Source organism: Haemorhous mexicanus, chromosome Z (genome assembly GCF_027477595.1).
Source record: "Haemorhous mexicanus isolate bHaeMex1 chromosome Z, bHaeMex1.pri, whole genome shotgun sequence".
NCBI lineage: Eukaryota > Metazoa > Chordata > Aves > Passeriformes > Fringillidae > Haemorhous > Haemorhous mexicanus.
Window position 1 is genome coordinate 61,180,199 of NC_082381.1, and position 23,825 is coordinate 61,204,023.

General features: G+C 38.4%; 1 protein-coding gene across 1 annotated transcript; it reads left to right on the top strand.

Moving 5' to 3' along the window:
• On the top strand, positions 1-20,885 carry ERMP1 (endoplasmic reticulum metallopeptidase 1). Its single transcript, XM_059874220.1, has 15 exons — positions 1-296; positions 910-1,211; positions 4,561-4,688; positions 5,016-5,121; positions 5,990-6,136; positions 7,684-7,776; positions 9,164-9,376; positions 10,547-10,767; positions 13,547-13,721; positions 14,262-14,452; positions 15,185-15,337; positions 15,820-16,022; positions 16,679-16,794; positions 17,313-17,476; positions 18,628-20,885. Exons 1-15 carry the CDS (start codon positions 16-18, stop codon positions 18,790-18,792), a joined length of 2,658 nt encoding a protein of 885 aa, XP_059730203.1. The 5' UTR covers positions 1-15; the 3' UTR covers positions 18,793-20,885.
• Positions 20,886-23,825: the final 2,940 nt, after the last annotated feature.

Below are 23,825 nucleotides of genomic sequence, written 5' to 3' on the forward strand. Positions count from 1 at the left end.
GCGAACGGCGCGGCCATGGAGCGCGGCGGCGACACGGACGGGTGGCGGCTCCGCGCCACCGCCGCACAGCGGGACCGCCGCCGGCCGCCGCCGCGAGAGGACGGCGAGCCCGGCGCGGGCGGCAAGAAGCGGGGCGGGCGGCGGCCGCTGCTGCCGCTCTCCGAGGCGCGGGGGGCGCCGCTGGTGCTGCTGTACCTGCTGGGGCTGCGGGCGCTGGCGCAGGTGTCGCACCGGCAGCTGCTGAGCCACCCGCCCTCCGCCGCCGGGCCCCGCGACTTCAGCGCCTCCCGCGCCAGGTACGGCGGGACTGCCGGGCGGGAGGCGGCCGGGGTGGGTGGCGGTCCCTGGCAGAAGGGGTCGTGTCGCGCTGTGCCTTGGCGAGAGCTCGGAGCTGATGGAACAGCGCCTCCCCCATAGTTTAGTTCTAGTAGTCTCGTGTAGTGCTCTGTGTCTGGGGAAGCTTCTTTGCAAGTTTTCAGTTGTTTCGTCACCGAGACGTCGGGAAGACTAAAACTATCACTTTCATTTCAGTTTTGGAGTGTTAGCGTCAGGTGTATGTCTTGATAAAAATGTGATTTTTTTCAGACATTCAAAAAAGGATATATATGCATATACAGAACCTCACTAAAGGTAAAATCTTTAGCTTCTCCATTCACCCTTCTGTTTCTTTTTAAATTGATATGTTCAGATCAGAAAACTAATACCATGGCTTAATATCATGGTAAAAAGTTAAGAAGCCCTAATCAGGCCTTATATGCCCATTACAAGTTACCATCTAACTGGCTTTAGCCTCTTCTGCCTGCCTTGAGTTTTGAAATAGAACCATCTACAAAAATGTTAGAGTTGTATATAAGTTATATACTGTATGTTGAATGTATTGATGCTTAAGTTTTAATTTATGTCTTACAGGGGATATCTTGACAACATTACAGCAATTGGGCCCAGAACAGTTGGAAGTCCAGAAAATGAAGTTCTTGCAGTTAACTACCTCTTAGAACAAATCAGGGGAATAGAAAGAGAAAGCACGGATGCTCACAAGATATCTGTAGACATACAGAGGCCCACAGGCTCCTTCAGCATTGACTTTTTAGGAGGCTTTACTAGTTACTATGCAAACATAACCAATGTGGTAGTGAAGCTGGAGCCTCGCAGTGGAGCCGAGCATGCAGTGTTATCCAATTGTCACTTTGATTCCGTACCAAATACCCCAGGTAGGTCTGTGTGCTTGTTCCATGTTTCTGTGTGTGACATGAACTGCAGAGCTTGGCTCATAGGTTTCTCCTACCAAGTAGCCACGTTAGAATAATGCACTTGCAACTAGTCACCTTGGTCTCAGTGAAACTCATTGTTTAGAGTGACAGATTGATCCTGTTAAACTCAGGATTTCACTCTCACTTTCTGGTAGGCAGCAATTTACAGATACTTATTTAGATTTCTGGGAAGTTTGGTTATATCTGCCTTTCTTGTAATTCACTGCTTATGCATATTGTTTTGTGCTGTTTCCACACATCGTCCTGGTCTTTTCATACTTCTGTACTGATTTAATTCTGGTTTTCCTTTCACAGGATGCTTTGTGCCAGAGACTGTTCCCACTCCCACTAATGAGTCTGCTTTCCCCTCCTTTTGCTGGTATCTCAGTCTGATATGCTTAAGATATGCCAGTTTTTTGGTTTTTTTTTTTCTTTACACATTCAAAGCTTCTGTCTCAAAAGACTGTAGTGATCAAAGGCTGGAGTACTGTTACCTTGATAGTGCATATATCTTACTGCTAGTTTGACTGTCACTTTTGCGTACTCTCTTATTCTTGTTCCTCTATATTTTTTAAATCTAGTCCTTTTAAATTGTTACTGCAGCAAGGGTGTAAACTGCTTTGTACATTTGTGGGTTTAACAAAGCTAGGAAGGTATAGATCTAAAACACAAAATCTGTCGTAACACTCAGCCACAGGTGTGTGCCTGTTATTAGAGTTACAAAACATCCACAGATGGCACTCACCAGTGGTGCAGCTCTAACTGGAGTTTCTTCATTTACATCCCACGCAATATTTTATTTTTTTGGTGGTGAGCCTTCTGTTCTGTAGTACATGTGACAAATCCTCATTATTAAGGGAACAGCTGAGTGTTAGCTAGAGAAACAAAGCTTTTGCTGGACTCCCTCTTCCTTTTTCCTATATATAAATACTATATAGAACTTCTCTTTCTCCTCAATCGTATTTGTACAACATGAGCTTCTAAATTAAGCTTAATAAAGGCATGATTATTATAGTGCTCTGTGACTGAGGAACTGCAGAGATGCTAATTTCTGTATGTATAGTCTATGTATGTCTACCAAGACTTAGAGTATTTCACAAGCATAGTAGTATGATAATTAAAAATAGTTTTCAAATTGATGTCCTGTGTAAATTGTGTGTCAGGGTCTGTGGATTATAAAACAGGATTATGTTTACATCAGTTATTTTCTTTACAGTTACTCAGACACTAAAATATTTCAACAGCCTTCCACAGAAGGGCCAAAGCCAGGAGTGGTTTGTATAGGATTTTAGAGAAAACTGCAGAGAAGCTAGAAGTCATCCTGTGTGCTTGTTCTTAATCACAAAGCAGCCTAGCCCTTTACAGCAACAAGGAGCTGCTGTGCCTTTTGTTTTCTTAGTATGCCACTTGCACATTACCTAAGTAAGAATCTTTTGTTTTAATTTCTCCCATATTTCTCTTAGCTATTTGCTCACAGCCCTTTTTTTCATTACCAAAAAGGTGGGCTTTTAACCAGAATCAGCATGACTCAAAGATCAGTGAGTAATACATTTGAAAATCAGATAATAAAATACAATCTGCTTGTGGTGCTTATATACACAAAACACGTGAAGCAAATCTCAGTAAATAATTTATTTTAGAAAGCTCGTGTTCCTTCTGAAGGAAAAAACATAATCTGTGAATTCCTGAAATATGTCTCTTGTTCTGATTTACTACTCTTCAGTTTGTATGGCCTATTTGATTATTTTCTGATAAACTTGACAGCAAAAACATCCTTGAAATTATCATTGCAGACATAATGTGGTTTTCTTAGTTTTCTGATATCTGCCATAAAATCTGTTACAACCTCCTGTCAGTTTTGTTGTGTAGGTACTGGGGTATATTTTCTCTGCAAGTTTGTGTAATAATCTATGGCAGCATGGCTGCTTTTATCAGATGTAAATCTGTATGGCTCTTGAAGCCAATAACTTTTATTTTTCTTAGCTTCACAGCAGGGCAGGTAAATGACTAACCTCACTGTAAACTATATGGGTCTGCTGAGTTTTCAATACAACATTTTAAATAAAATAACTCAGTGTGGCTAAGAGCAGACTCCTGATAAACTGGGATAGCAGTTAAGGTCCCTTTCAACTCAGAATGTTATGTGATATTCTGTGAAATTAGAAAACCTTTGACAATCAGGGCTTTAAATCAGGTATTTGGGTGGCGATCTATGGAAAGCTTTTGTCACAACAAGGGCATAATTTCTGAGAAATAGGGTTGAAAATGGTGTATTGGAAAGATTTCAAATTTACTTATTCTATGCAATAAATTAAAGCTAAAACCTAGGCTAAGATTTATGTTTATATTAGGAATATGTCCTTTTCATAGCAGATGCTTCTTAAGTTTTGCCTGGTGACAAACTTTGGAAAAGCTGCTCTTTTTTTTCTTTTATGTGTAAATTGAACATTTTGAGCAGCTAACAAGTGTACCTAAATAGCATGCTGACACCTGAACACACCATTGTTGGCATCTCAGTGCATGTCAGCAGCGTGCTTGCAACCCAAGCCCACAGGAATGATGTTTAAATTTCTGTTTTCTCCCAAATTTTTGAGGTGCTACAGCTTGCACCAAAGTGAGGGAAGTGGGAAAATGGGAGGCCTTGACTCAAAGATGGCTGCTTAATCAAGATAAAAAAGCAGTGGGGCGTGGGAGGTGTGAGATTGTAGTTGGATGAGAAACTCAAAGACAACAGAGATTAGAGTGAAAGGGGTTTCTGTAAAGAAAGAAGGGTGGTGAAAAGCATCTGATAATGAAAATCTTTTGTTACCTTATGGAGACTTTTAAAGGTGTGAATTCTGGTATTTCCTTAGCTTTATTTTGCAGTCTTAACTTTATGTTACTTTGAGGTTTTGTCCTCCTACTTGAATGTGTTTTAACAGTGTAGAGCACTTCAGGGTGGGAATGTTTATTTCTTAAAATTTGAGAGTGCTGTCAATGAAAATTACATCCTTATTTGTTCATGTTGTATTTAGGAAAATAGTTAATTATCACATTGCTTACCTAGTAACCTGGTTAGTCTGCTTCTCTTGAACAGCAGTGTTAAATCTGATATCCTGTCATTCACTTGCCCAGCTTCTGAACATATTTTTTCTCTCAGCTGTTCCTTTCAACTAGTATAGACAGAGTACCAGAAAATATACTAAAGCTTAACACAATTGTACTTCAGTTATATTAAAACTGAAATAGCATAAACTGTTTTCTCTCTCTTGTCTTTGTTACAAATCTGTGTGTTTGTTGTAAGCCTTATTATTTTGCTGATTATTTTAAGGTGCCAGTGATGATGCTGTTAGCTGTGCGGTGATGCTTGAAATACTTAACACACTTTCAAAATCATCAGAGTCGCTGCAGCATGCTGTCATATTCTTATTTAATGGTGCAGAAGAAAATATTTTGCAGGTGAGAATGTGCCAAAATTAGAAATTATACATTAAAGCAGTATATTAAACCTCTTAGCAAATGAAAGATATAGCTTGTGTTTAATCTCTTGAAATATTCATTAATTATCTGTCTTTTCTGAAGAGAATGTGTAGCATCTCAAAGGAAAACATGCAGTTGGATTAAGGATATTGTATATGTTAGTTTAAATAGAAGACTTGCATTTTCTGCATCTGTTTGTGTTTTCTGCCTTGTGCCTTGAGTTATATGCAGTCTTGAATGATGGAAAATAACATTTAGGCATGTCTGGTAGATGTTTGACCTATATTTTTTTGTTTCCCCATCAAGGCTAGTCATGGCTTCATTACACAACATGAGTGGGCCAAGTCAATCAGAGCTTTTATTAACCTGGAGGCAGCAGGTGTAGGAGGAAAAGAACTTGTTTTTCAAACAGGTATGAACTTGCATTGTGTCCAATTTCTACACTAGGTAATAAATTATGCAGACTTGAAGGAATATTTAAAATTACTCATAAGCAAAAGACAAGAGAACATCTGTGCCTTTTTCCCAGTCCTGTGCAGCTATTAAGTTGTTCTCAGTCTTTAGATAGTTACAGGCTAAAGCACTACCACAGAAGTTGCTTCATAGGTGGGAAGCCTGTGGAGGGCAGAATAATAGAAGTTGTGTTTCCCTTTTACTTCAAGATAAAAAGGAGAAAAGTATTTGGATAGTACATGTATCTTAATACTGATACTTTCACATGTTCTATTTATTTTTCGCAGTAGTTCCTGTAAAATCAGGAAGATCTTGGCATTAGAACTCCATCTCATGCTCAGAAAGCAGCAAAACTTTTGTGTTTTGTAGGCTATGGTTAGACCTGTGCCCCATTGTAGCTGGACTGCAGACATTTTTGTACTGATGAAGATGCTTAGGTGTTTACTTGCACTGAATGCTTTAGCAGGGGGACAGACTTTTTTCTGAACAGCAGTATTGATGTGTGATACATGATGGATTGGAAGCTTGGCTAAAGGTTGTGACTTCTTCATTAATGCTAGGTCTCTTTGGGACATGGCTTATTTGCTCTGCCACTGAACACAGGAGGCAACAGTGGCTTAGTTTTTTTTTTCCCCTCAGGTGTAGCTAATTCTTTCTCTCAAGTGTGAGTCATTCATCCAACACAATTGTACTTACTATATGCTCTGCAGGGCAAGAGTGTTAAGTATCCAGTGAGTTACTTTGTGTTATTTCTTATCATGAGAATGCATAGCCTAACTGAAGTTCAAAAAACATTTGCTGTGAATTTTCTGCTCATCTTTTGTTAGGACCTGAGAATCCTTGGTTGGTGCAAGCGTATGTAGTTGCGGCCAAACATCCCTTTGCCTCTGTGGTGGCACAGGAAATATTTCAGAGTGGCATTATCCCAGCAGATACAGACTTTCGTATCTACAGGGATTTTGGCAATGTTCCAGGTATGTTATCAAAAGGCATGTCAATACACATTACATTTTTATAACAAGTACACTGGTCTCTGGTTGACTATGTGAACATCCTCAAATTTGGTCTGTCACACTGGGAAGGAATTTCCCTGTTCCTTTCCTAAGGAAAGAGTTTTTAGATTGAGTTTGTCATACAGTTTGCTAGGGATGTTTTTAGATGACTGTTTTTCAGAAAGAAACTTCATGGTAGAAAAGTTTCTTGAAAATCAGGAAAATACTCCAGGAATTAATAGTACTCTGTTAAATATTCTGGTTTGAAACATTTTGGTACATGATGCTAATGACCTGCTTGCAGGAATGAAATGTCTGTATCTAATGGATAAACCAAAATCATCATTGTTAGAGATAGTGACATAGTCATTAATGCATTTTCATTGCCCTTGGGTTTTGTTTGGTTGGGAGTTTTTATTGTTGTTTTTGTTTGATTGGGGGTTGTTTTTTTTCCTGTTTTTGATGGTGGTGTTTTGTTTGGGGGATTTGGTTGTTGGTTTTTAGGGGGTTTTGGCAGTTTGGTTTGTTTATTTTCCAAAATCAAGGACAGGACAGAAGTTTTTAGTTTTGCTCATGTGTTTACAGGTTGCTATCCTTTCTGTGCAGAATGAACAGTGGGAAAGAAATGAAAAATGTTCACTCAGTGAAAAGACTGTAAACTTCTGTAAAGTCCTTGTTGTCCAAGACAGGTTGTCATTGGAGTCACTTTCAAGAAAAGTGATATTTTTGAATTGATTATTAGTACAAAGCAGTTGTTCTGGCAGATTCTGTACTGTTCTGAAGTACATTTCTAGTCTGAAAATAAAGTAGCTGATTTTGTACAATGTCTTCTTTGTTCAGAATCGTACCTGCATGGTAAATGATTTCTTACTGACCTCTGGGGTTTTTTTTTAATAAACCAATAAAAAAAATTAAGTTTAACAACTGGTACATTCCTCACAATTGAGACCTAATTTGTGAGACCAAAAATTGTGAGAATTCAGATTGCAGGTCGCAGCTTTTTGCATATGCAGCTGAACAGGTGAATGGGATACACTGAATGGATAACTTATCAAGCAGAGTAACCTTTGGGTTTTGGTAAATACTTTTGTTTACACATTAGAAGTACAAAGAGCACACCTGGTATTTTGAAAAGGTGCTCTGTAGTTTCACAGTGCTCCTTTTTATTACTTTTCAGCATGAACATTTATTGAAGTGTTGCAAGTAAGCATTTGGCAAGCACCTTGTACATCTTGTACATGAGGCTGAGATGGTCTGTGTTTTCATGTGTTTCTCCAGATGTCATGGGAATGGGTACATGCAAAAGGACAGATACTTTAAAATGTTGTAAAGCTGTTCTCTTTTAAATACACTGGAAGTCCAGATAGTTTTCCTTCTGTAAAGAAGACTACTTTGTTCATCTCTAAGGATAATGACTGGGTTACAAAGTAGAGCATCATTTTCTGTGAAGTATGTGGGAGGCTCTCACGTATTTGTTTTGGGGTTTTAGGATTGTGTAGATCTTAAAAATGCTGCTTTTCTTTCTGTAGGAATAGATTTGGCTTTTATTGAAAATGGCTACATTTACCATACAGAATATGATACATCAGACAGAATTTTGACAGATTCCATTCAGAGAGCAGGTTGGTATTTTAAGGATTCAGTAGTTTACCAAAGAGTAGTATTGTAGCTTTTTTATTTTGCTGTAAGACTGCTATGGTATAAATTAATAATTTTAATTACACATTTAGTATATGTTGGTTGTGTTCTCAAGAACACAAAGAAAGAATTAACTGAATACATACATGTTAAATATAAAAGAAATATATTTCGTCAGCTTGGGAAGATAAACTTTTTCAGCATCCAATAACGTTAGATTCCACGGTTGCTTTCAAATCTAAGTTATTATCTCTCCATTGATAACCTGATTATTCAGCATTCTGTGTTCCTTTTATCTCACTAAGTCCCATTATCAGTTAATGTTTCTCATCAGAAGCTTTTAAGTAAATTGGTGGCATAGAAACTGACCTACCAACAGAGATTTTTGTATTAGAAGGGACCTCGGTCAAACTTAGGTGGTAGCATGCAGACTGGGTAAACGGGATTTATTTTCCACAACAGGTTGTGCTCATAGCAGGCTATTTGACAGAATGCAGTAAAGAAAATGATGAAGACCTTTAATGTCCCAGGAAAAGCTAGCATAATCCTAAGTGCCTCCTGGATTTTGACTATTCACTCTTTAAGTTTATGCAGAAGCCAGCTTAGATGATCGGTATGAATTAGGTTTTTAAACACTTCCTTGCACCAATCTAGCTTCAGGACAGAAAATAATGCTTTTAAATTCCTGTTGGAAAGATGATTTTAGTGGTCATGATGGTTATATACAGAACTTGTTCCACTAAATATATCACAGATTTAAAAAAAAAAAAAAAAAGACAGACTTTACAGCCAGTAAGCACTTTTAATGGTCTAGTAAAGCAAAATCAAAGTTGAGAATGATTGCTCTCATTTGATTACCTGTGTTTTGGCTGTACTGTGTGAAAGCAAAAGGTGATTGGTGCCTGAAGGCTACAGAGTAAAATAGTGGTCTTGTCTTTACAGTCACGTAGGGAAGGAAAGGCAGGTAATTCATAGTCATGGAAACCTGGAGGGATCACTTAGTGGTGAGGAGAAGAGGATGAAGATTAGGAAATTATAAACTCTTCTATGGGTTAGCCTTCAAGTCCAGTGCTAAGTACCAGAAGTGAAGAAGAGTTTATGGGCAGAAAGCCTGAGTGTTGCTTTCACTTAGGTGGTGTTTAAGTGCATGAGACTTCCCAAGTATACTTATTTTGACAGCTAGATAGAATAACTAATGAAAATATTATTCTGTGTGTACTGTCAAATACCTGCTTGAGTATAATCATTTGTGTATTCGTGCCTTCATTGGGGATATTTTTATACAATTTTTTAGAATGGTTATATTAAAAATGCTGTGTGGTAATTTATTAACCTTGATATAATTATACTGTGCATCTGCTCCTTTAATAGGTGACAATATTCTGGCTGTCCTAAAATACCTAGCTACATCAGAAAAGTTGGCTAAATCTTTTGAGTATCGACATGGAAATGTTGTGTTCTTTGATATACTTGGTTTATTTGTCCTGGCTTATCCTGCTCGTGTTGGCACAATTATGAACTATATTACAGCAGCGATTGCTTTTTTTTATTTAAGCAAAAAAGTATTACAGCCAAAACCCAGAGGTAAGTCTAGGTGATTTTTGGTTGGTTTTTTTTTTTTTTTTGTTTAGTTTGTTTTTTGGTGTGTTTTTGTTTGCTTGTTTGTTTGGGGTTTTTTTGGTGGGGTTTTTTTTTGGCTTTTTAAAATTGCATTACTCTTCAATAAATAGTAATTACTAGATGCAGAAGCACAGGTGAAAAGGTGTTCAGGCCATTACAGCATCCAGTTAGTTGAACTTCAGAAATAAATTTTAGGTGTGCAGCATGCCATAGGAATTGCTTTGTGTTCAAATCTTGCATCTGAGTATTAATAATGGTGAAAGAATATGATAGGCCCAGATGTCTAGCATTTATGAATCATGATTTTGTCTCATCATTTCATGAAGGTTAAGATTTAATCTTTTCAAGATCTGGAAATTGAAAAAGAAAATTGTAGAGTATCCATATAATGTTTTTTATTTTGTTAATTAAGATATGGTGTCAGAACCATGTGTCTTCAACACCTGTCTGTAGACAGGACCAGTAAGAAAAAAAATGGGGAAAATGACAGCAAAGTTTAATGGAGAGTGTAAACCAATTTAAATCTAGTTAGACCTTCTTAGTATGTGTAGGAACATGCCTGTTTAAAAGAAATAAGCCTTAAGAAATCACACCCATGTCCTCTTCAAAATCCAGAAAACATTTTTGGATTAAGAAAATGTTACAAGAAAAAAAAACTCAAATTTTTTGTTGTTTTTGTGAGGAGCGAGGAGGGGGGCTTGGAGGTTTTTTTGGTGGTTTGATTGGTTTGATTTTGTATTTTTTTTGATTTTGTATTTTTTCAGGGGAGTAGTTTTATTTTGGTTTGTAGTTTTTGTGGTTGTTGTTTGTTGGGTTTCTTGTTGGGCTTTTTTGTATACTTAAAATTGGAACTGTGGCTCCACTGGCCCCCTAGTAAAATTTTTGCTATCAAGAAAGATGTGATCTGCAAAATCCACCAGTATTCTGGGAATGAACATTGCAGCAGGGATGAGTGCAAATAGACATGCAAAGAATTAGCTAAGTGATGCAAAATATGTTGTTAAGATATCTTCACAGGGGATCCCTTTATTTTGGTCATTAAAGTAGTTACACTATGGCGTAATTAAAATTTTGATGATAGTCTGCAGTAGAATACACAAGTGTTGAATGAACATTCTTTTTTCTACTTCATAGCTGTTCATAACCTGAAGAAGTTACTGACTGCATTCAGCTTAACCCTGACAAGCTGGGTGTGCACACTGGTGGCAGTCCTCCTGGTGGCAGTGTTTGTCTCCTTCATTGGACGGGCTCTTTCTTGGTACACCCATTTCTATGTTTCTGTGTCTCTCTATGGCACTGCAGCTGCAGCTACGCTCATTCTTGTGCACATGCTTGCCAAGAAGTTCTTCTACAAGGTAGGCAAGGCTTTGTTGTTATTCTTGAAGGGCAATGAAGTGTTTAATCTCTGGAAGGCAGATTTGAGCTGCTTAAAAAAAAAAGGCAAAAAGTTTTTAGTATTTAAAGTGTCACTGTAAAAAATTGTTTCATCTAAACATAGAGATTGTTCAGCTAAATCAGAGAGGTAAGAGCTATGTGATTTAAGGCAGCTTTGACCTTTAGGAGATGTTTCAGAAAAAAGGTAGGAGCCTTTGTGACTTGGGCCGCAACAACCCCAGGCAGTGCCACAGGCTGGGGCAGAGTGGCTGCAAAGCTGCCCACAGGAAAAGGACCTGGGGGTGCTGGTGACAGCAGCTGAACATGAGCCAGCAGTGCCCAGGTGGCCAAGAAGGTCAGTGGCATCCTGGCCTGTACCAGCAACAGTGTGGCCAGCAGGAGCAGGGCAGGGATTGTCCTCCTGTACATGGCATTGGGGAGGCCACACCTCAAATCCTGTGTTCAGTTTTGGGCCCCTCAGTACAAGCAAGGCATTGAGGTGCTGGAGCATGTCCAGAGGAGGGCAGTGGAGCTAGTGAAGGGTCTGGAGCAGAAGTCCAGACTGTAAGGAGCAGCTGAGGGAGTCTACTCCTGTAAGGAGCAGCTGAGGGAGCTGGGGTTGTTTAGGCTGGAGAAAAAAGGAGGCTCAGGGGGGACTTTACCACTCTCTACAACTGTCTGAAGGGAGGGTATAGCCAGGTGGGGTTTGGTCTTTTCTCCCAGACAACCAGCAACAGGACAAGAGGAAATGTTAAGTTATGCCAGGGAAGATTCAGATCAGATGTTAAGAGACATTTCTTTACGGAAAGGGTTATCAAGCTCTGAAACAGGCTGTCTGGGGAAAGGGTTGGGTCACCATCCTTGGAGGTATTTAAAAGATGTCTAGATGTGGTACTTAGAGATATGGTTTACCAGTGGCCTTGGCAGTGCAAGGCTTACACCAAATGATCTCAAAGGTATTTTCCAACTTAAACAATTCTGTGATTATTCTGCTTTATAGTTGTTTTGACCACAGCTGGAGATGGAACAGAGCTCTTGGTTGTCTGTGTTCTTCTGTGCAATAGGTAAAAGTCATTTAGGCCCCTGCAAAGCTCAGTGAGGATTTGGTGTGTTACTTTTCCATTGCTGTCATTTGTCATGATTATGAGCTGTTTACCTGTTTTGCTTAGGATTCTCTTTTATGGACTAACCAGTGTGATTTAACTTGTGTAATAATCACGTAATTATGGATTATAACAGTCCCATATGGTTTTGTCTTAAATACGAATAATCTTGAGATATCTGATAGATGACACTCCTCCAGGGCAGAAGTTGACTACTCAGGCCTGCTAGGTTGAGGTTTTAGGTGCAGTAATATTTAGTCATTCAGCTTGCTGTTACTTACATCATCTCAGCCATTTAGGGAGGTTTTGGACAAGGGAATTTAGGAAGCCTTAGTTGTCGTCCAAATACAAATGTTTGAAGAAGTTTTAAGAACTTCATGCCATTTGGTTGTATGAAAAGTTCTGAGTGGATCTATTGTGTCTTTCTCTGGAAGTAGGTTTTTGGAAATTTTTTGGGGAAGGGGTACACGTAAGTTACTAAATACATGTTTTTGGTGTTTTTGTGGAAAAGATGAGCAATTTATAAAATAGATGCAATGTTACTGTTTTCCAGTCGTCTGGATGAGCTGGTTGTTACTTTCATTAGCTGTTGAGACATTTCAGGCTCTAGATCTTCTTCATGCCTACTGATTGCCTAATCATCAGATCAATCATCTGAAAATCAGAAGTGTTGCATGCTGTAGCTTGCACCACACTGTACAGTTAATGTTGCTTCTGTAACTTTTATTTGACTTTAAAGTTGCATAAAAATTTTGGAAGCCAGTTTCTTTCTGGTTATCAGAGGCAGATTCATGGCTTAACAAGTTGTGAGTTGATAAGCTTTATGTTTTGAAAGAGGTTTGGCAACTTTGATGTTTCTTCACTTCCTCCTTTTTTTTCTTCTCACCCTGAAACTGAAGTAGGTGCTTTCTGTTAACCATTGTTCATGCAAGCAGTCCCTTGTGCTACTAGCAGGATTTGCAGTTAGGAATTCTGCTCTGCATACACTGCAGAATTGCTCATGTAGCTTAAAAAAAAACCCGGAACCCAAAGCAAATAATATTTTTGATGGTTAAATTTCTTCTTTTCCCCCCCACCCCCCAAAACATTGCTGTTGTTTCACATATGATGTCTTTTATTCAAAACAAGTAACGTATTTTAATAAACAGACTTCTGCAGTGACAGCTTGTGGCATGACCTGAAAAGGCACCAGTATAATATTTGTGCATTAATAATAGTGCTTGTGTAAGAAGTCTTTTAACAACTGTTCAAAAACAAGTTTACATTCTCAGGAGGTCCAGATAATTTCTCACCTATAAGTATTACACAGTTTTTAATGTGCTGTGTTGTGGTTTTTTTTTAAAAAGGCCCTCTTTGCCTGAAACACTAGCCTTGTGTATTCTTTGGTATTGTCATTTGTACATTCCCTCCTTCTTCCCCAGCCTGTGTAATCTCTTTTACAAGTTATGTCAGCAGATTTAGAAAACTAATTAAAAAAAATATACTGTCATGGATAATTCTGTATGGTAAGAGGATGGTGAGATTATGCTATTCAAAATTGTTTTGCCCAAGGAAAATAATTGTATACAAGGAATGTGGATTTTTCTATGTGTTCTCATGAGATGGGACCTATGGAATGTGCACAGTAATGAAATGTATTTACTTCTTTTTGTTACAGAATGTGAATGAGCATTTCCTGGGAGATGTCTTTTTTGATGCCTCACTGATGATTTGGTCAATAGTATTGGCTGTGATGACTCAGATGGGCCTTTGTTCAGCATTCATTTGTACCTTGTGGGTAGCATTTCCTTTACTCACTAAGCTGATGATCCACAAGGAATTCAGCCAGAAAGGTATGGGTTTTGAGGGGCAGAAGTTTTTTCTAAACTTGTACCCCTACTCTTATTTAAGCTAAAGAAATTGCAGACATTGACTTTGAGTAGTCAAATTAACCAAGTCACATTTTTGTAATGAAAAAGTGTTCTTGAACTAAAGACAGTTTGAAAGCGTGAGACACTTTAAAAAAATACACTGAAAAACATCCCAGGTCTCAGGCTATAAAAAGAGTGTGTAAGTATATTAATAAGGGATCAGAATTTTGATGAACAGTAAAGGTTCATAAAAATATTGTAATATTTAAATACTTGGGACAGAAAACATGTTTCAAATTTTTTTTGTAATACAAGATTAATTTTGTGGTGGTTTTGAAAATTATACTGGTGTTGGCTGTGCAAAACGAGATATTCTTCCCATATCCATGTCAGGGATGAGGTCCAGTATTGTGTATTGGGACTTGCAGCAGTATATCCTTGTGGATATATCAATAAAGCTGTGTATATATGTCCTTCTAAGCTTCTACTTTTTTGTCTTTTGTTTTTTCCTGTTCTGTATAGGTGCCACAATAAAGTTTATTGTGATGTACATGCTGGGGATGTTCGTTCCCTATCTGTATGTGCTGTATCTTAGTTGGACTGTGTTTGAAATGTTTACACCTGTCATGGGACGAAGTGGTTCAGAAATTCCACCAGATGTGGTGTTGGCAGGATTTATTGTGATCTTCACTATGATCCTGTCTTCTTATTTTGTAAGTAGAATTTGCAAATGTTGTTTAAAACCTTTAAGCTTTCGTTATAGTTTAGAATGAGTTTTTTAATTAATACTGGAAGTTAGTGATAATTTGACAATGTCTTAAATGTTACAGCAAAGTTCTAGAACATATGTCAAAGATTCCACAGTTTGTGTTAGTCAAAGAAAGATCATTGAAGCAGAGCTTACATTGCTCTATGGTGGTATAGTAAAGACTGGTGTAAAATACGAAATGTAATGCTAAATTTTGAGTAGAGATTTGATTTAGGTCTAATGTATTACTGAACAATACATGTACAAAATTCAGAAAGAATACTCAGATTAGTGAGCTTTTTCTGCTGACATAGAACCTGGAAAGATTGGTTTGGGGATTTTTTGGGGTTTGGTTTTTTGTTTGGAGTTTTGTTTTTTTGGTGGGTTTTTGTTTGGTTGGTTGGTTGGTTGTTTTTTTTTTTGGGGGGGGGGTGGGGTTTGGCAGATGTTTTAAAAGCAAGAAAATTCTGAAAGTTCCAGGAAGTACTCACTTTATTCCTTTCTATAAAAGAAATAATCTTAAAAATATTAGTTTTAAATACTGAGATTAAAAAGAAGTGTCTTGTGTGAGGTGGTACTTGCAATTATGTCTTTTTAATGTTCCTTCAGTTCCCTAATTGAATTTTAGAATTATACAAGTGGTGTTTTATATTTATGAGTTGCGGTTTTATAACTGGACTGTTTTTTTATTCTCTAGATTAACTTCATTTACCTTGTCAAAAGTACAAAAACGACGCTAGTAGCTTTAACGTCTGTGTTTGTAGTCACTCTGATTCTCGTTTGTAGTGGAATCTTCTTTCCTTACAGTTCTGATGCAGCTAATCCAAAGCCTAAGCGAGTCTTTCTCCAGGTAAGAAAAGCTTTGCACGTTGTATTGCCTCTTTTGGTTGCAAGAATGTTTAGTTTTTCAAGGCTTAATATGCCTTTTCTTTCTTGGTTTAAAAGGTCTAATGATTATTCCTGGATTTGAAACGATAATGTTTCCCTTGTTCACTCTCAGTGTTCAGCTCATCTGTATCAGAAGAGCAGGGTGTTTTAAAGGGGGTTTAAGCGGGTGAATTGTGTAAACAATGGTAATTTAAAAAGTGAATGTGGTTTGAGGTGGGCTAAAACAGTCATCTTCTGATGGTGTTTTTATGGTATGTTTCTTATCTGAGTAATTCTTGCAATTATATTCATAAATACTCAGATATGTATTCAGGGCTGAAAAGTCTACTGAAAATGCAGTGGCCTTAGGAATTCACATGGAGGATATTTCAGAATCTCCTCTGACTCTTGCAGACTCCAGAGGCTCCATTATCTGTCTGTGTTTGTTGTTTTTTTTCCTTCTAGCATACAAGCAGAAGATTTCATGATCTAGATGGAAATGTGGTTAAAAGTGACTCTGGTATATGGATTAATGGGTTTGATTATAATGGAATTTCTCACATAACTCCCCATGTACCTGAAATCAATGACACCATTAGAACTCCATGCGAGGAGCAGGCTCCCTTCTGTGGCCTTCCTTGGATTCTGCCAGTCCATTTCATGTTCCGGTTTGTGTGAACTCTGCTTCACTTGAGCACTTTATTGCAGAGTACAGGGGTCGTTTATGCAATTTCACTTATATAAGGGAAGAAAAACAAAGGATAATCTTGGTCTTAAAGTAAATAATCCTTCGTCTGTGTATTCTGCCATGGGTCTGCTACAGGAGCTGTAGAAGTTGATGTGTGGAATATAGATGTAAGCACCACAGGAGAAAAAGGTGAAGAGGGGGCCTCCTAAAGGGCATTTCAGAGGAGGAGGATATATGTCTTCTTCCCTTCCTTCACTGCGGCAGACAGTTGAGGATCTTTAGAGTAGCAGGTCTCCACAGAAGGAAACCAGCTGCTGTGGCTGTTTCTCACACCACAATAATCTTGAGAACAAAAGTTTAGTTTGAAGGTGAAAATATTCTCACTCGTTTGTTTTGTAATTTAAGGCAGATGAAGGTAATGAGTTGATACACTAGTGACTATTTTTCTATTAATATGCTCTTTAAATATTTGTCTGGCCAAAAGCTTATTTTTACCTGTCTTCTACTAGAATCAATACCTTTTGAGTATTTCATGTAGTAGCACCACAGTCAGCTACTATGGAGAAACTTCTTGTCTTCTGACCTGAGGGTGTTGCATTGAGAATAACTTGAAGCTTTTTTTTTTTTTCTCCACAGGAAAAACTGGTATCTTCCTGCTCGGGAAATTTTGCCAAGAAGCCCTATTCAGTTTAAACTTCTGTCCAAGAAGGTGATGCCTTGGAATTCTGTGAGGTTAAGCTTTGAAGTATCTGGTGAGTGACTGAAGCTTCTGGTTTATGATTTGTGTTTATTTTTATGCCCATAATAAATCAGGCTTTGACTCCAGTACTCCAGGTTTTAGTGCCATTCACAAGATTGTGAGCTTTCTGAGATTAGCATGAATTCAGTTCCATAGCACACAAGAAGCTGTGAGTAGTGTCTTGCAGTTCTTATTTCTGGGACTGGTAACCTCATCTGTCTCGAGTAAGTCTTGCTTGTTTTACAGAAGGTCCTTTCTAAGCTGGATCTTGTAGCATTTTATATGTTAGTGTGTATAAGACTTTTTTATATTTATTATTATAAAATGTCCTGTGTTCCTCTGTTACATCAACATCACACTTACCCCAGTGCTTACAAAAAATTGGAGCATCTTCCGTAGAGAGAACATTTTTGTCATGCTTTGGAAGACATGACTAGTAGTTCAAGGATGCCCTACTGTTCCGTGGGAAAGCAGGAGGTTGCTCTGCCTCTGCCTGTTGATACATGTGGACACCCGTCTCTGTCCCCGCAGGCCCGAGCCACATGTCCCTGTACGTGCGGCCGCGCGCGGGCTCGGCGCTGTCCCGCTGGTCCCTCGGGGATGGAATGCCGGTCGCCAGCCTGGGGGGAGACTACTTTGTGTTCTACTCCCGCGGGCTGCATGCAGCTCCCTGGCACTTCTGGGTGGAACTGACGGTGAGTGCGGTGCCACAGGAAACAGGTGGTGCCTTGGTCCCCCCTCTTCCCACCATGGCTGCATTCCTGTGTGAAAAATGTTCCAGTAACTTCCTAATGCTTTGCTTTATTTGGTAGATCTTGATTCTAGTATCCCTCTTTTGATACATCAGCTTTATAGATCAGCTCCCATGTGTTTTCCATGAGTAGTCCACCAGCTTGACAGACGGCCAAGGGAAAAATATTTTTCTTGTCTGCATGGTCTTTGCTCATAATTTTTGATTTCTCTGATCTCGACCTCACAGTTCCTGAAGTTTTATCTTTACTACTGTTATTTCTGAGTTGATTTTTATTATTATGAGTAATTCTCCTTCCCTTTCTCTTCTCTTGTTTGCTTGGTTTTGGGAAATTATAGAATCCTTGGTGGAAAATGTACCTAAGCTGAAGAGAGTTGTAAAAGCTTTGTTTTCTAAATTTTCTTTTACATTATTTTCAGCTGGAAGCAAGGCTTCCAGCCTTGCTGTTTGAGTGGGATTTATTATCTGCTTCCCCACCCTTCTAACTTGCAAAGGAATTATTTTTTGTAGACCTGTATGTTTTTACTATAGGTTTAGCAGTATGGTTTTTTATGTATGTTTTTACTATAGGTTTTGCACTTATTCTTCAAGTAAATATTACAAGTATCTTTCAAAGTTCAGAAAGTCCATTTTTCCTTCTTGCACCAGGCAGTCTAAATACAAATAATCCTCCAAGGGTACTTGATAAGGAAGATTGGAGTCTCAAGTGTGACAAGCCTTGCAAGTCTGATAGAGGCAAAGCTAGGCAGAGGGGGTTTGCTGTAGAAGGATCTGTGTAAATACTGTGTTGGAGTCCGTATCTTGATTTGTCAGCAAAACAGACAGATGCAAACACTGAAGTAGGAGCACATGGAAGCTGTGTAACACATCAGAGACACTGTGATCTAAACATCTGGTTGCCAGTCAATTTCAAATTGAACTTGTCATGTAATCAGACTGATATGAAGATAGGGTGTGTTTTAACATTGAGGACAAAAAACTGCAGGATGGATTTTGTTGCATAGATACTATCTGTAGAATACTGCATTTGAATTGATCTATGTTGAAGTGTCAGGAACAATCATAAAGACTGTGTTGTCCTTTTCTCACTTTCAGGCCCCAGAGAAGCATTCTGATGGAATAGTGTCCCTTGCCATAGCAGCACATTACTTTTTTGGGGAAGATCAAAAGTCGCCTCAACTCTATGCCTTACTGGAGAGGTTTCCAAACTGGACGTTTTCTTCTGGCTGGTCCTGTACCTATGACCTTTTTGTCTTTTAATTTTGACAGCAATGCTGCAGGGCTAATAGGGTTATCTCTGATGCAGCATGCCCTTATGGCAAGCACTTTCTAACAAGATGCCAGAGACTACAGCAAGTATTTAAAATACTTCAGCAAACGGTGTTTCTTCAGCAGTTTGACTATTTAAAGACTACTGCTATCTTGGGGATATAATGATACTTTTCTGAATGCAGTTCACCTTGGCTCTTCCACAAGTGGCAGTTTGGCTAGTGGGTTTCTTAAAATGAAAACTGCACTTGACGAGGTAATATTAGTATAATAAATAGTGGCAATTGTAATGGGAGGGCTTTATGGAATTATTTTGATACTATGTAAAATAAAACTGTACTTCACTGATACATGGAGTATCACCTACCAATCCTATCGTCCTATTCAAGTCTGATTTCCACATAGAAGGTGTTTGTTCCTGTGGGAGCACGGCAGAGTGGCAAAGTCCTGAGTATTGCTTTTGTCACTGGATGAAGTCACTGAAAGCTGTGGTATTCATGTAGGTTGTGTTGAGTCCTTGGCAAATGCACAATGCAGAGAAATCAATATTATGATGGGACATGGTAATTATTTATCCAAATTGTATGTTTCTGTTAAAAAACCTAGTCCTACCCCTTTTCCTGTCTCTTTGGTGTTACAGCATGAGTGGCTGAGTTCAACCCAACTGCCAGCTTGTGGTTTTGCTCCTATTGGGATCTTTCACTATCAGCACACGAGCATGTGACTTGCTCTCTCATACATAAGAGTCTAAATCCTTACTCATTTAAGTGGATGTCATATAATTAATCTACTCTAAATTTTCAGTTTCCTTCCAATTTGTTAGAATTGGCTAATTTTGGTATCTCCTCTGGAGAAACTTTTGGTAGTGTGTCAGTATTGCACTTGCTAATACATTTTACTATTTCTTAAAATGAGGTTTTCTTTCCTTAAGGAAAAGCACCTAAAAGAGTAATCTTGAAAAGATGTCTAATATTCTGGATTGCTCTTATTTTATTTTCATAGGATGAATTTTATAAATGACTGTGTTTTAGAGTATCTTCCAATTTTAATTGGCAAGCTTTGAAATCAGAAGCTACTGACCTCATTTTTTATAATTACCAGGTTTTTGGGGTTTTTTAGTGCAGTGGTTAATAGTTAAGGGTAGTTTTTAAAATTCAAAGAACTTGATGTATCTGAAGGAACTTAATGTTTTTTTCCAAATTATATATAAAACATTTGGCTATATCAATATCACAATACAAATTTAAATAGTTATTTTAATCTCTTGAGTACTGTCTAATGTCATGCAGAGCAGATTTTGTGCAGGCATCATCATTTAGAGTAGAAACATGCTAGTACTGGTAAGTTTGCAGAGCACATGAAAGAAAGTTGTGTGACAGTTAATTTGTGTGAGCTGTGATGGATAACAATTCTCCAGTCAGATATTTTTACTTTGGATTGTTCTGTAGTTGTGTGTAATAGTGGAAAGAACCAGTGTCATTGGTTGCAAGGGACATTAACAAAGATTGTCAGCTCACTCATGGACTAGGATAAGAGGTTTAATTACTGTAATCATAATGAACTGGCCATCAGTATCTTAGAACCTTTGGGTTTATACATTAATGTGCAGTAATCATCACTCACTTGATTGTATCTGATTTGAAAGTACAATCTCTCTGTTATTTCCAAGTGCTATTAATGATTTGAAAATCAGATTTATGAACTAAAACTCCTGTGTCTTGAATCTCAGTGAATGTGTTGTACTGTACTCTAGCTGATGCACAGCTAGTTAACTAAAGCTGCACTGATATTTACCATCTTTCTCAGTTTTGATTTTTGTGTTTTTGCTTATGATTTAAAGCTTTGGAAGTGCTGTGTGAAGAATTCATACTGGGAGCCAAAAATATAAAAATGCCTGTTGGCAATTTCTGAAACTTTAAGTGAAGCAATAACTTCTGCTGTCTCAGGATTTAATCCTTGTTAAATAAATTTATTATGAGGTATATCTGGTTTGTTGCCAGTTTCTGTCTTTGTAAATAAAAGCAAAACTTGATTGGTGACACTTGATTTTCAGCATGATTAAAGGCTATATATTTGAGTTTTCATTCATTGCAGTAATGTTTTACTTGAGCTTGGGGTAGAAATACTGCTGAGAGGTGCTGGGTTAGACAGCTGGTGTTAGAGCTGTGTGGAAGATAAGCTTGGTCAAAGAATGCAAAAATCATCTGAGTTGAGAAAAGTCAAAATGGGAATTCTGGGTGGTTTCCTGGAGAGGAAGGTAGTTTTTGAAAAAGATGTGATACAGAGGAGTCATTGGTAGCCAAGCTAAGTATTCTTAGCAAAATTGATGGTTGAGACCAGTTTTGTTGTTAATCCAAGACAAAAAAACAGGATGGGGAAGTTCTCAGTTTGTGTCCATCTGCTTCCCTATTCAAGTACAAGCAGATGAGTCTTCTGCTACTATGGGTTACTATTTCTCCTAAAAAAGCTATGTGTGATTTACTCTTTGAAAAGCATGAAATGCAAGCAGCTGGTAACTTTAGGGATACAAGGGCCTAGAGTAGAAACATTATTTATTCTTAGAGGCAGTAAACAGTTGGTTAGAATTGCCTTATGCCCATTGGAAACAATTTACATCCACAGCATTTTCTAAATTGCTTCCTTCTGGTTTTCCCCTCATTTTGATGACTTTGAGAATCTACTATGTACTGAAGCTGAGTACTAAGTGCTTTATCAATTTAAGCAAAGGGGGCCGCTACCTGTTGTTAGACAATCTAGCGCATCCTTATAGCGTGTCACCATACCTTCAAGATTGTCTGTCAAGTAGAAGCATGCATTTGAAGAAAGAAGTGTTGGGATAGGTGCAATGAACAGGAAAATTTCAGCTATCATACACAAACTGACAGACTCTGGAGCTGAGTGGCACTGTTCTGTGCTAGTAAGACCTGTCTTTAATGTCTGTCAGTCTGGGTTGGGTTGCAGTTCTTGTGGAGAAACACTAATCAAATTGACAAGATCCAACAAGTCTATACAGAGGTAGCTGTAGCAGGTGGGACGTAGCTGAAGAACAGTTTGTCTGCATGGCAAAGCTGTTCCATACTTTTCTCCCTTGAGGGCTAAACATAAACTGACTTTTGGTAATTGTCTGGAAGGGACCTGCAGGGTGACCCATTTTAGAAGTTGGTACGTGGTCTTGGTGCAGAATGGTAGGAAGACATGCAAGATCAGTTAACCTATGTTCTGTGGTTAGTGTCAGTTTATGTAACTGGCTTCCATTTTGAAGACAGAAATTCATTCTCAACCTTCTTGTAAATCCCTTTCAGTCTTGGGTGATAAATTGATCCTAGAAATTAGCCAGGCTCTCCTGTTCACTGTGGAAGAAGTTCTGTTGGTCTGCAATTCTTCAGGGTTCTGTCAAAGCTGTGGGTGCAGCATGAGAACATGCTAAGCATTAAAGCAGAGTCTTGAGCAGGAAGTGCAAGCCAGTTTAGGGAGATCTGTATTTCAAGCAGGATATCAAGCATCAGTGTTGTTTAGCAAACATTATTTAAAAAATTTCAGTTGCAGAAGGATGAAAGAATCAGTCTTAAAAATTAGCAGTGATTATTCTAAAAAGGAATAGTTCCTTTAATCTGTTCTGAGAATGGAACAAATAGAAGCTTCAAAGCCAGTAAGTGCACAGGTGAATTTAAGTAACCATTTTAGAAGGCTCATGCACAGTTTATTTGGAGATGGTTTATTCAAGGGAGAAGGTGGTGGTTTGTTCTGTTTGGGTGGTTTTGCTTTGTTTTGAGCTTTTTGTTTTGTATTGTTTGGTGGGGTTTTTTTGTGTTTTTTTTTTTTAATTCCTTTTGTTGGGGATTTTTTGGGGTTTTTTGGATAGGAAACAGTAACTTGAAAAAGGTAATCCAATTTCTACTTAGCTCTGTATGTTGAATTATTCTTTCCTTCAGAAATGGTTCTGTTAGGTGCTTTGTGTCTGCTATGTAGTAGCTTTAGTCTTCAGCTGTGGACTCTTAAGTTTTTTCAGTGCTCTCTGAATAAGTAAGCCCAAGGAGTTTCCTATTTCAGGGGCCAGGTGATAAACAGAACATTCAACAAGTTTGTATCTCTTTTCCCTGCTTAAACACTGGGATTACTTACACCACTCACCCTGCACTGCCATTCCTGTCACTGCCTACTAGAGTACTTCAACAGCGTTCAGCTCTAGGATAGGAGACAAAGCTGAGACAGTAGGTGTATCTGTTGCCTTTATGTTCCCTCTTACTTGTGGGAAATCCATCCTCCAGTTGAAGCCAGCTTACCACCCTCAGCAAGTTACCCATCATCTTTTATAACATCATTATAGCCACAGACAGCTTCTCCCCTCAGTTTATTATGAAAAGGACCTCCTTTGTACAGGTTCTGGTAGATTGTGAATTCAGGAATTTCTGCTTACTTAACAGTGGGTCTCAAATCTGTAGCTTAGAGACACTTTGGCTCTAAAATCATTTGAACTGGTTTCTTTGACCTAAAACATGCTGAGGAAAAATTACCTTACTTGGGTTGATAAAAGTGATAGTGAAAAATTACCTTCAGAAATGCAACTTGATTGAAGCAGTTTAGTAAGTACACCCAGTGTGAAAGGCTCTAATAGCAGGGAATATATTGTTCCTGTTTTTCTGAGACAGTTAGTTTTGCAAAGAATGAGAAACAGATCAAGAAAACTTGATGATGTGCAAATTGTGAAGGAGGAAATCTTACGGCAGACAGTTTTATGTGAGCTGGATACACAAAGTGAAAAGAGTGACAACATGTTGGAATTCCATAAAAAGATGTTTATCCTCAACTGGTTAAGTGGCCCATTTTTCCTATCTTCAGGTAAACAGTGCACATTTGTGAATGAATAGACCTTTTGTGGAGGGTTAACTACGGGTAGCTGGTGGGTACCTACCAAACTGCTGACACCCTCCCCTCAGCAGACCAGGAGGAGAAAATGTGATGAGAAAATTAATGGGTTGAGACAAGGACATTACTCTCTAGTACCCACAACAGATGAAACAAAA

What these genes read in the sequence shown, in the direction of transcription:
- ERMP1 (XM_059874220.1), top strand. Translation starts at nt 16, where the DNA reads ATGGAGCGCGGCGGCGACACGGACGGGTGGCGGCTCCGCGCCACCGCC. An exon ending in CAGAAGAAAATATTTTGCAG is followed by an intron (nt 4,689 to 5,015) that starts GTGAGAATGTGC and finishes TTCCCCATCAAG; the next exon opens with GCTAGTCATGGCTTCATTAC. An exon ending in CTAAGCGAGTCTTTCTCCAG is followed by an intron (nt 15,338 to 15,819) that starts GTAAGAAAAGCT and finishes TTTTCCTTCTAG; the next exon opens with CATACAAGCAGAAGATTTCA.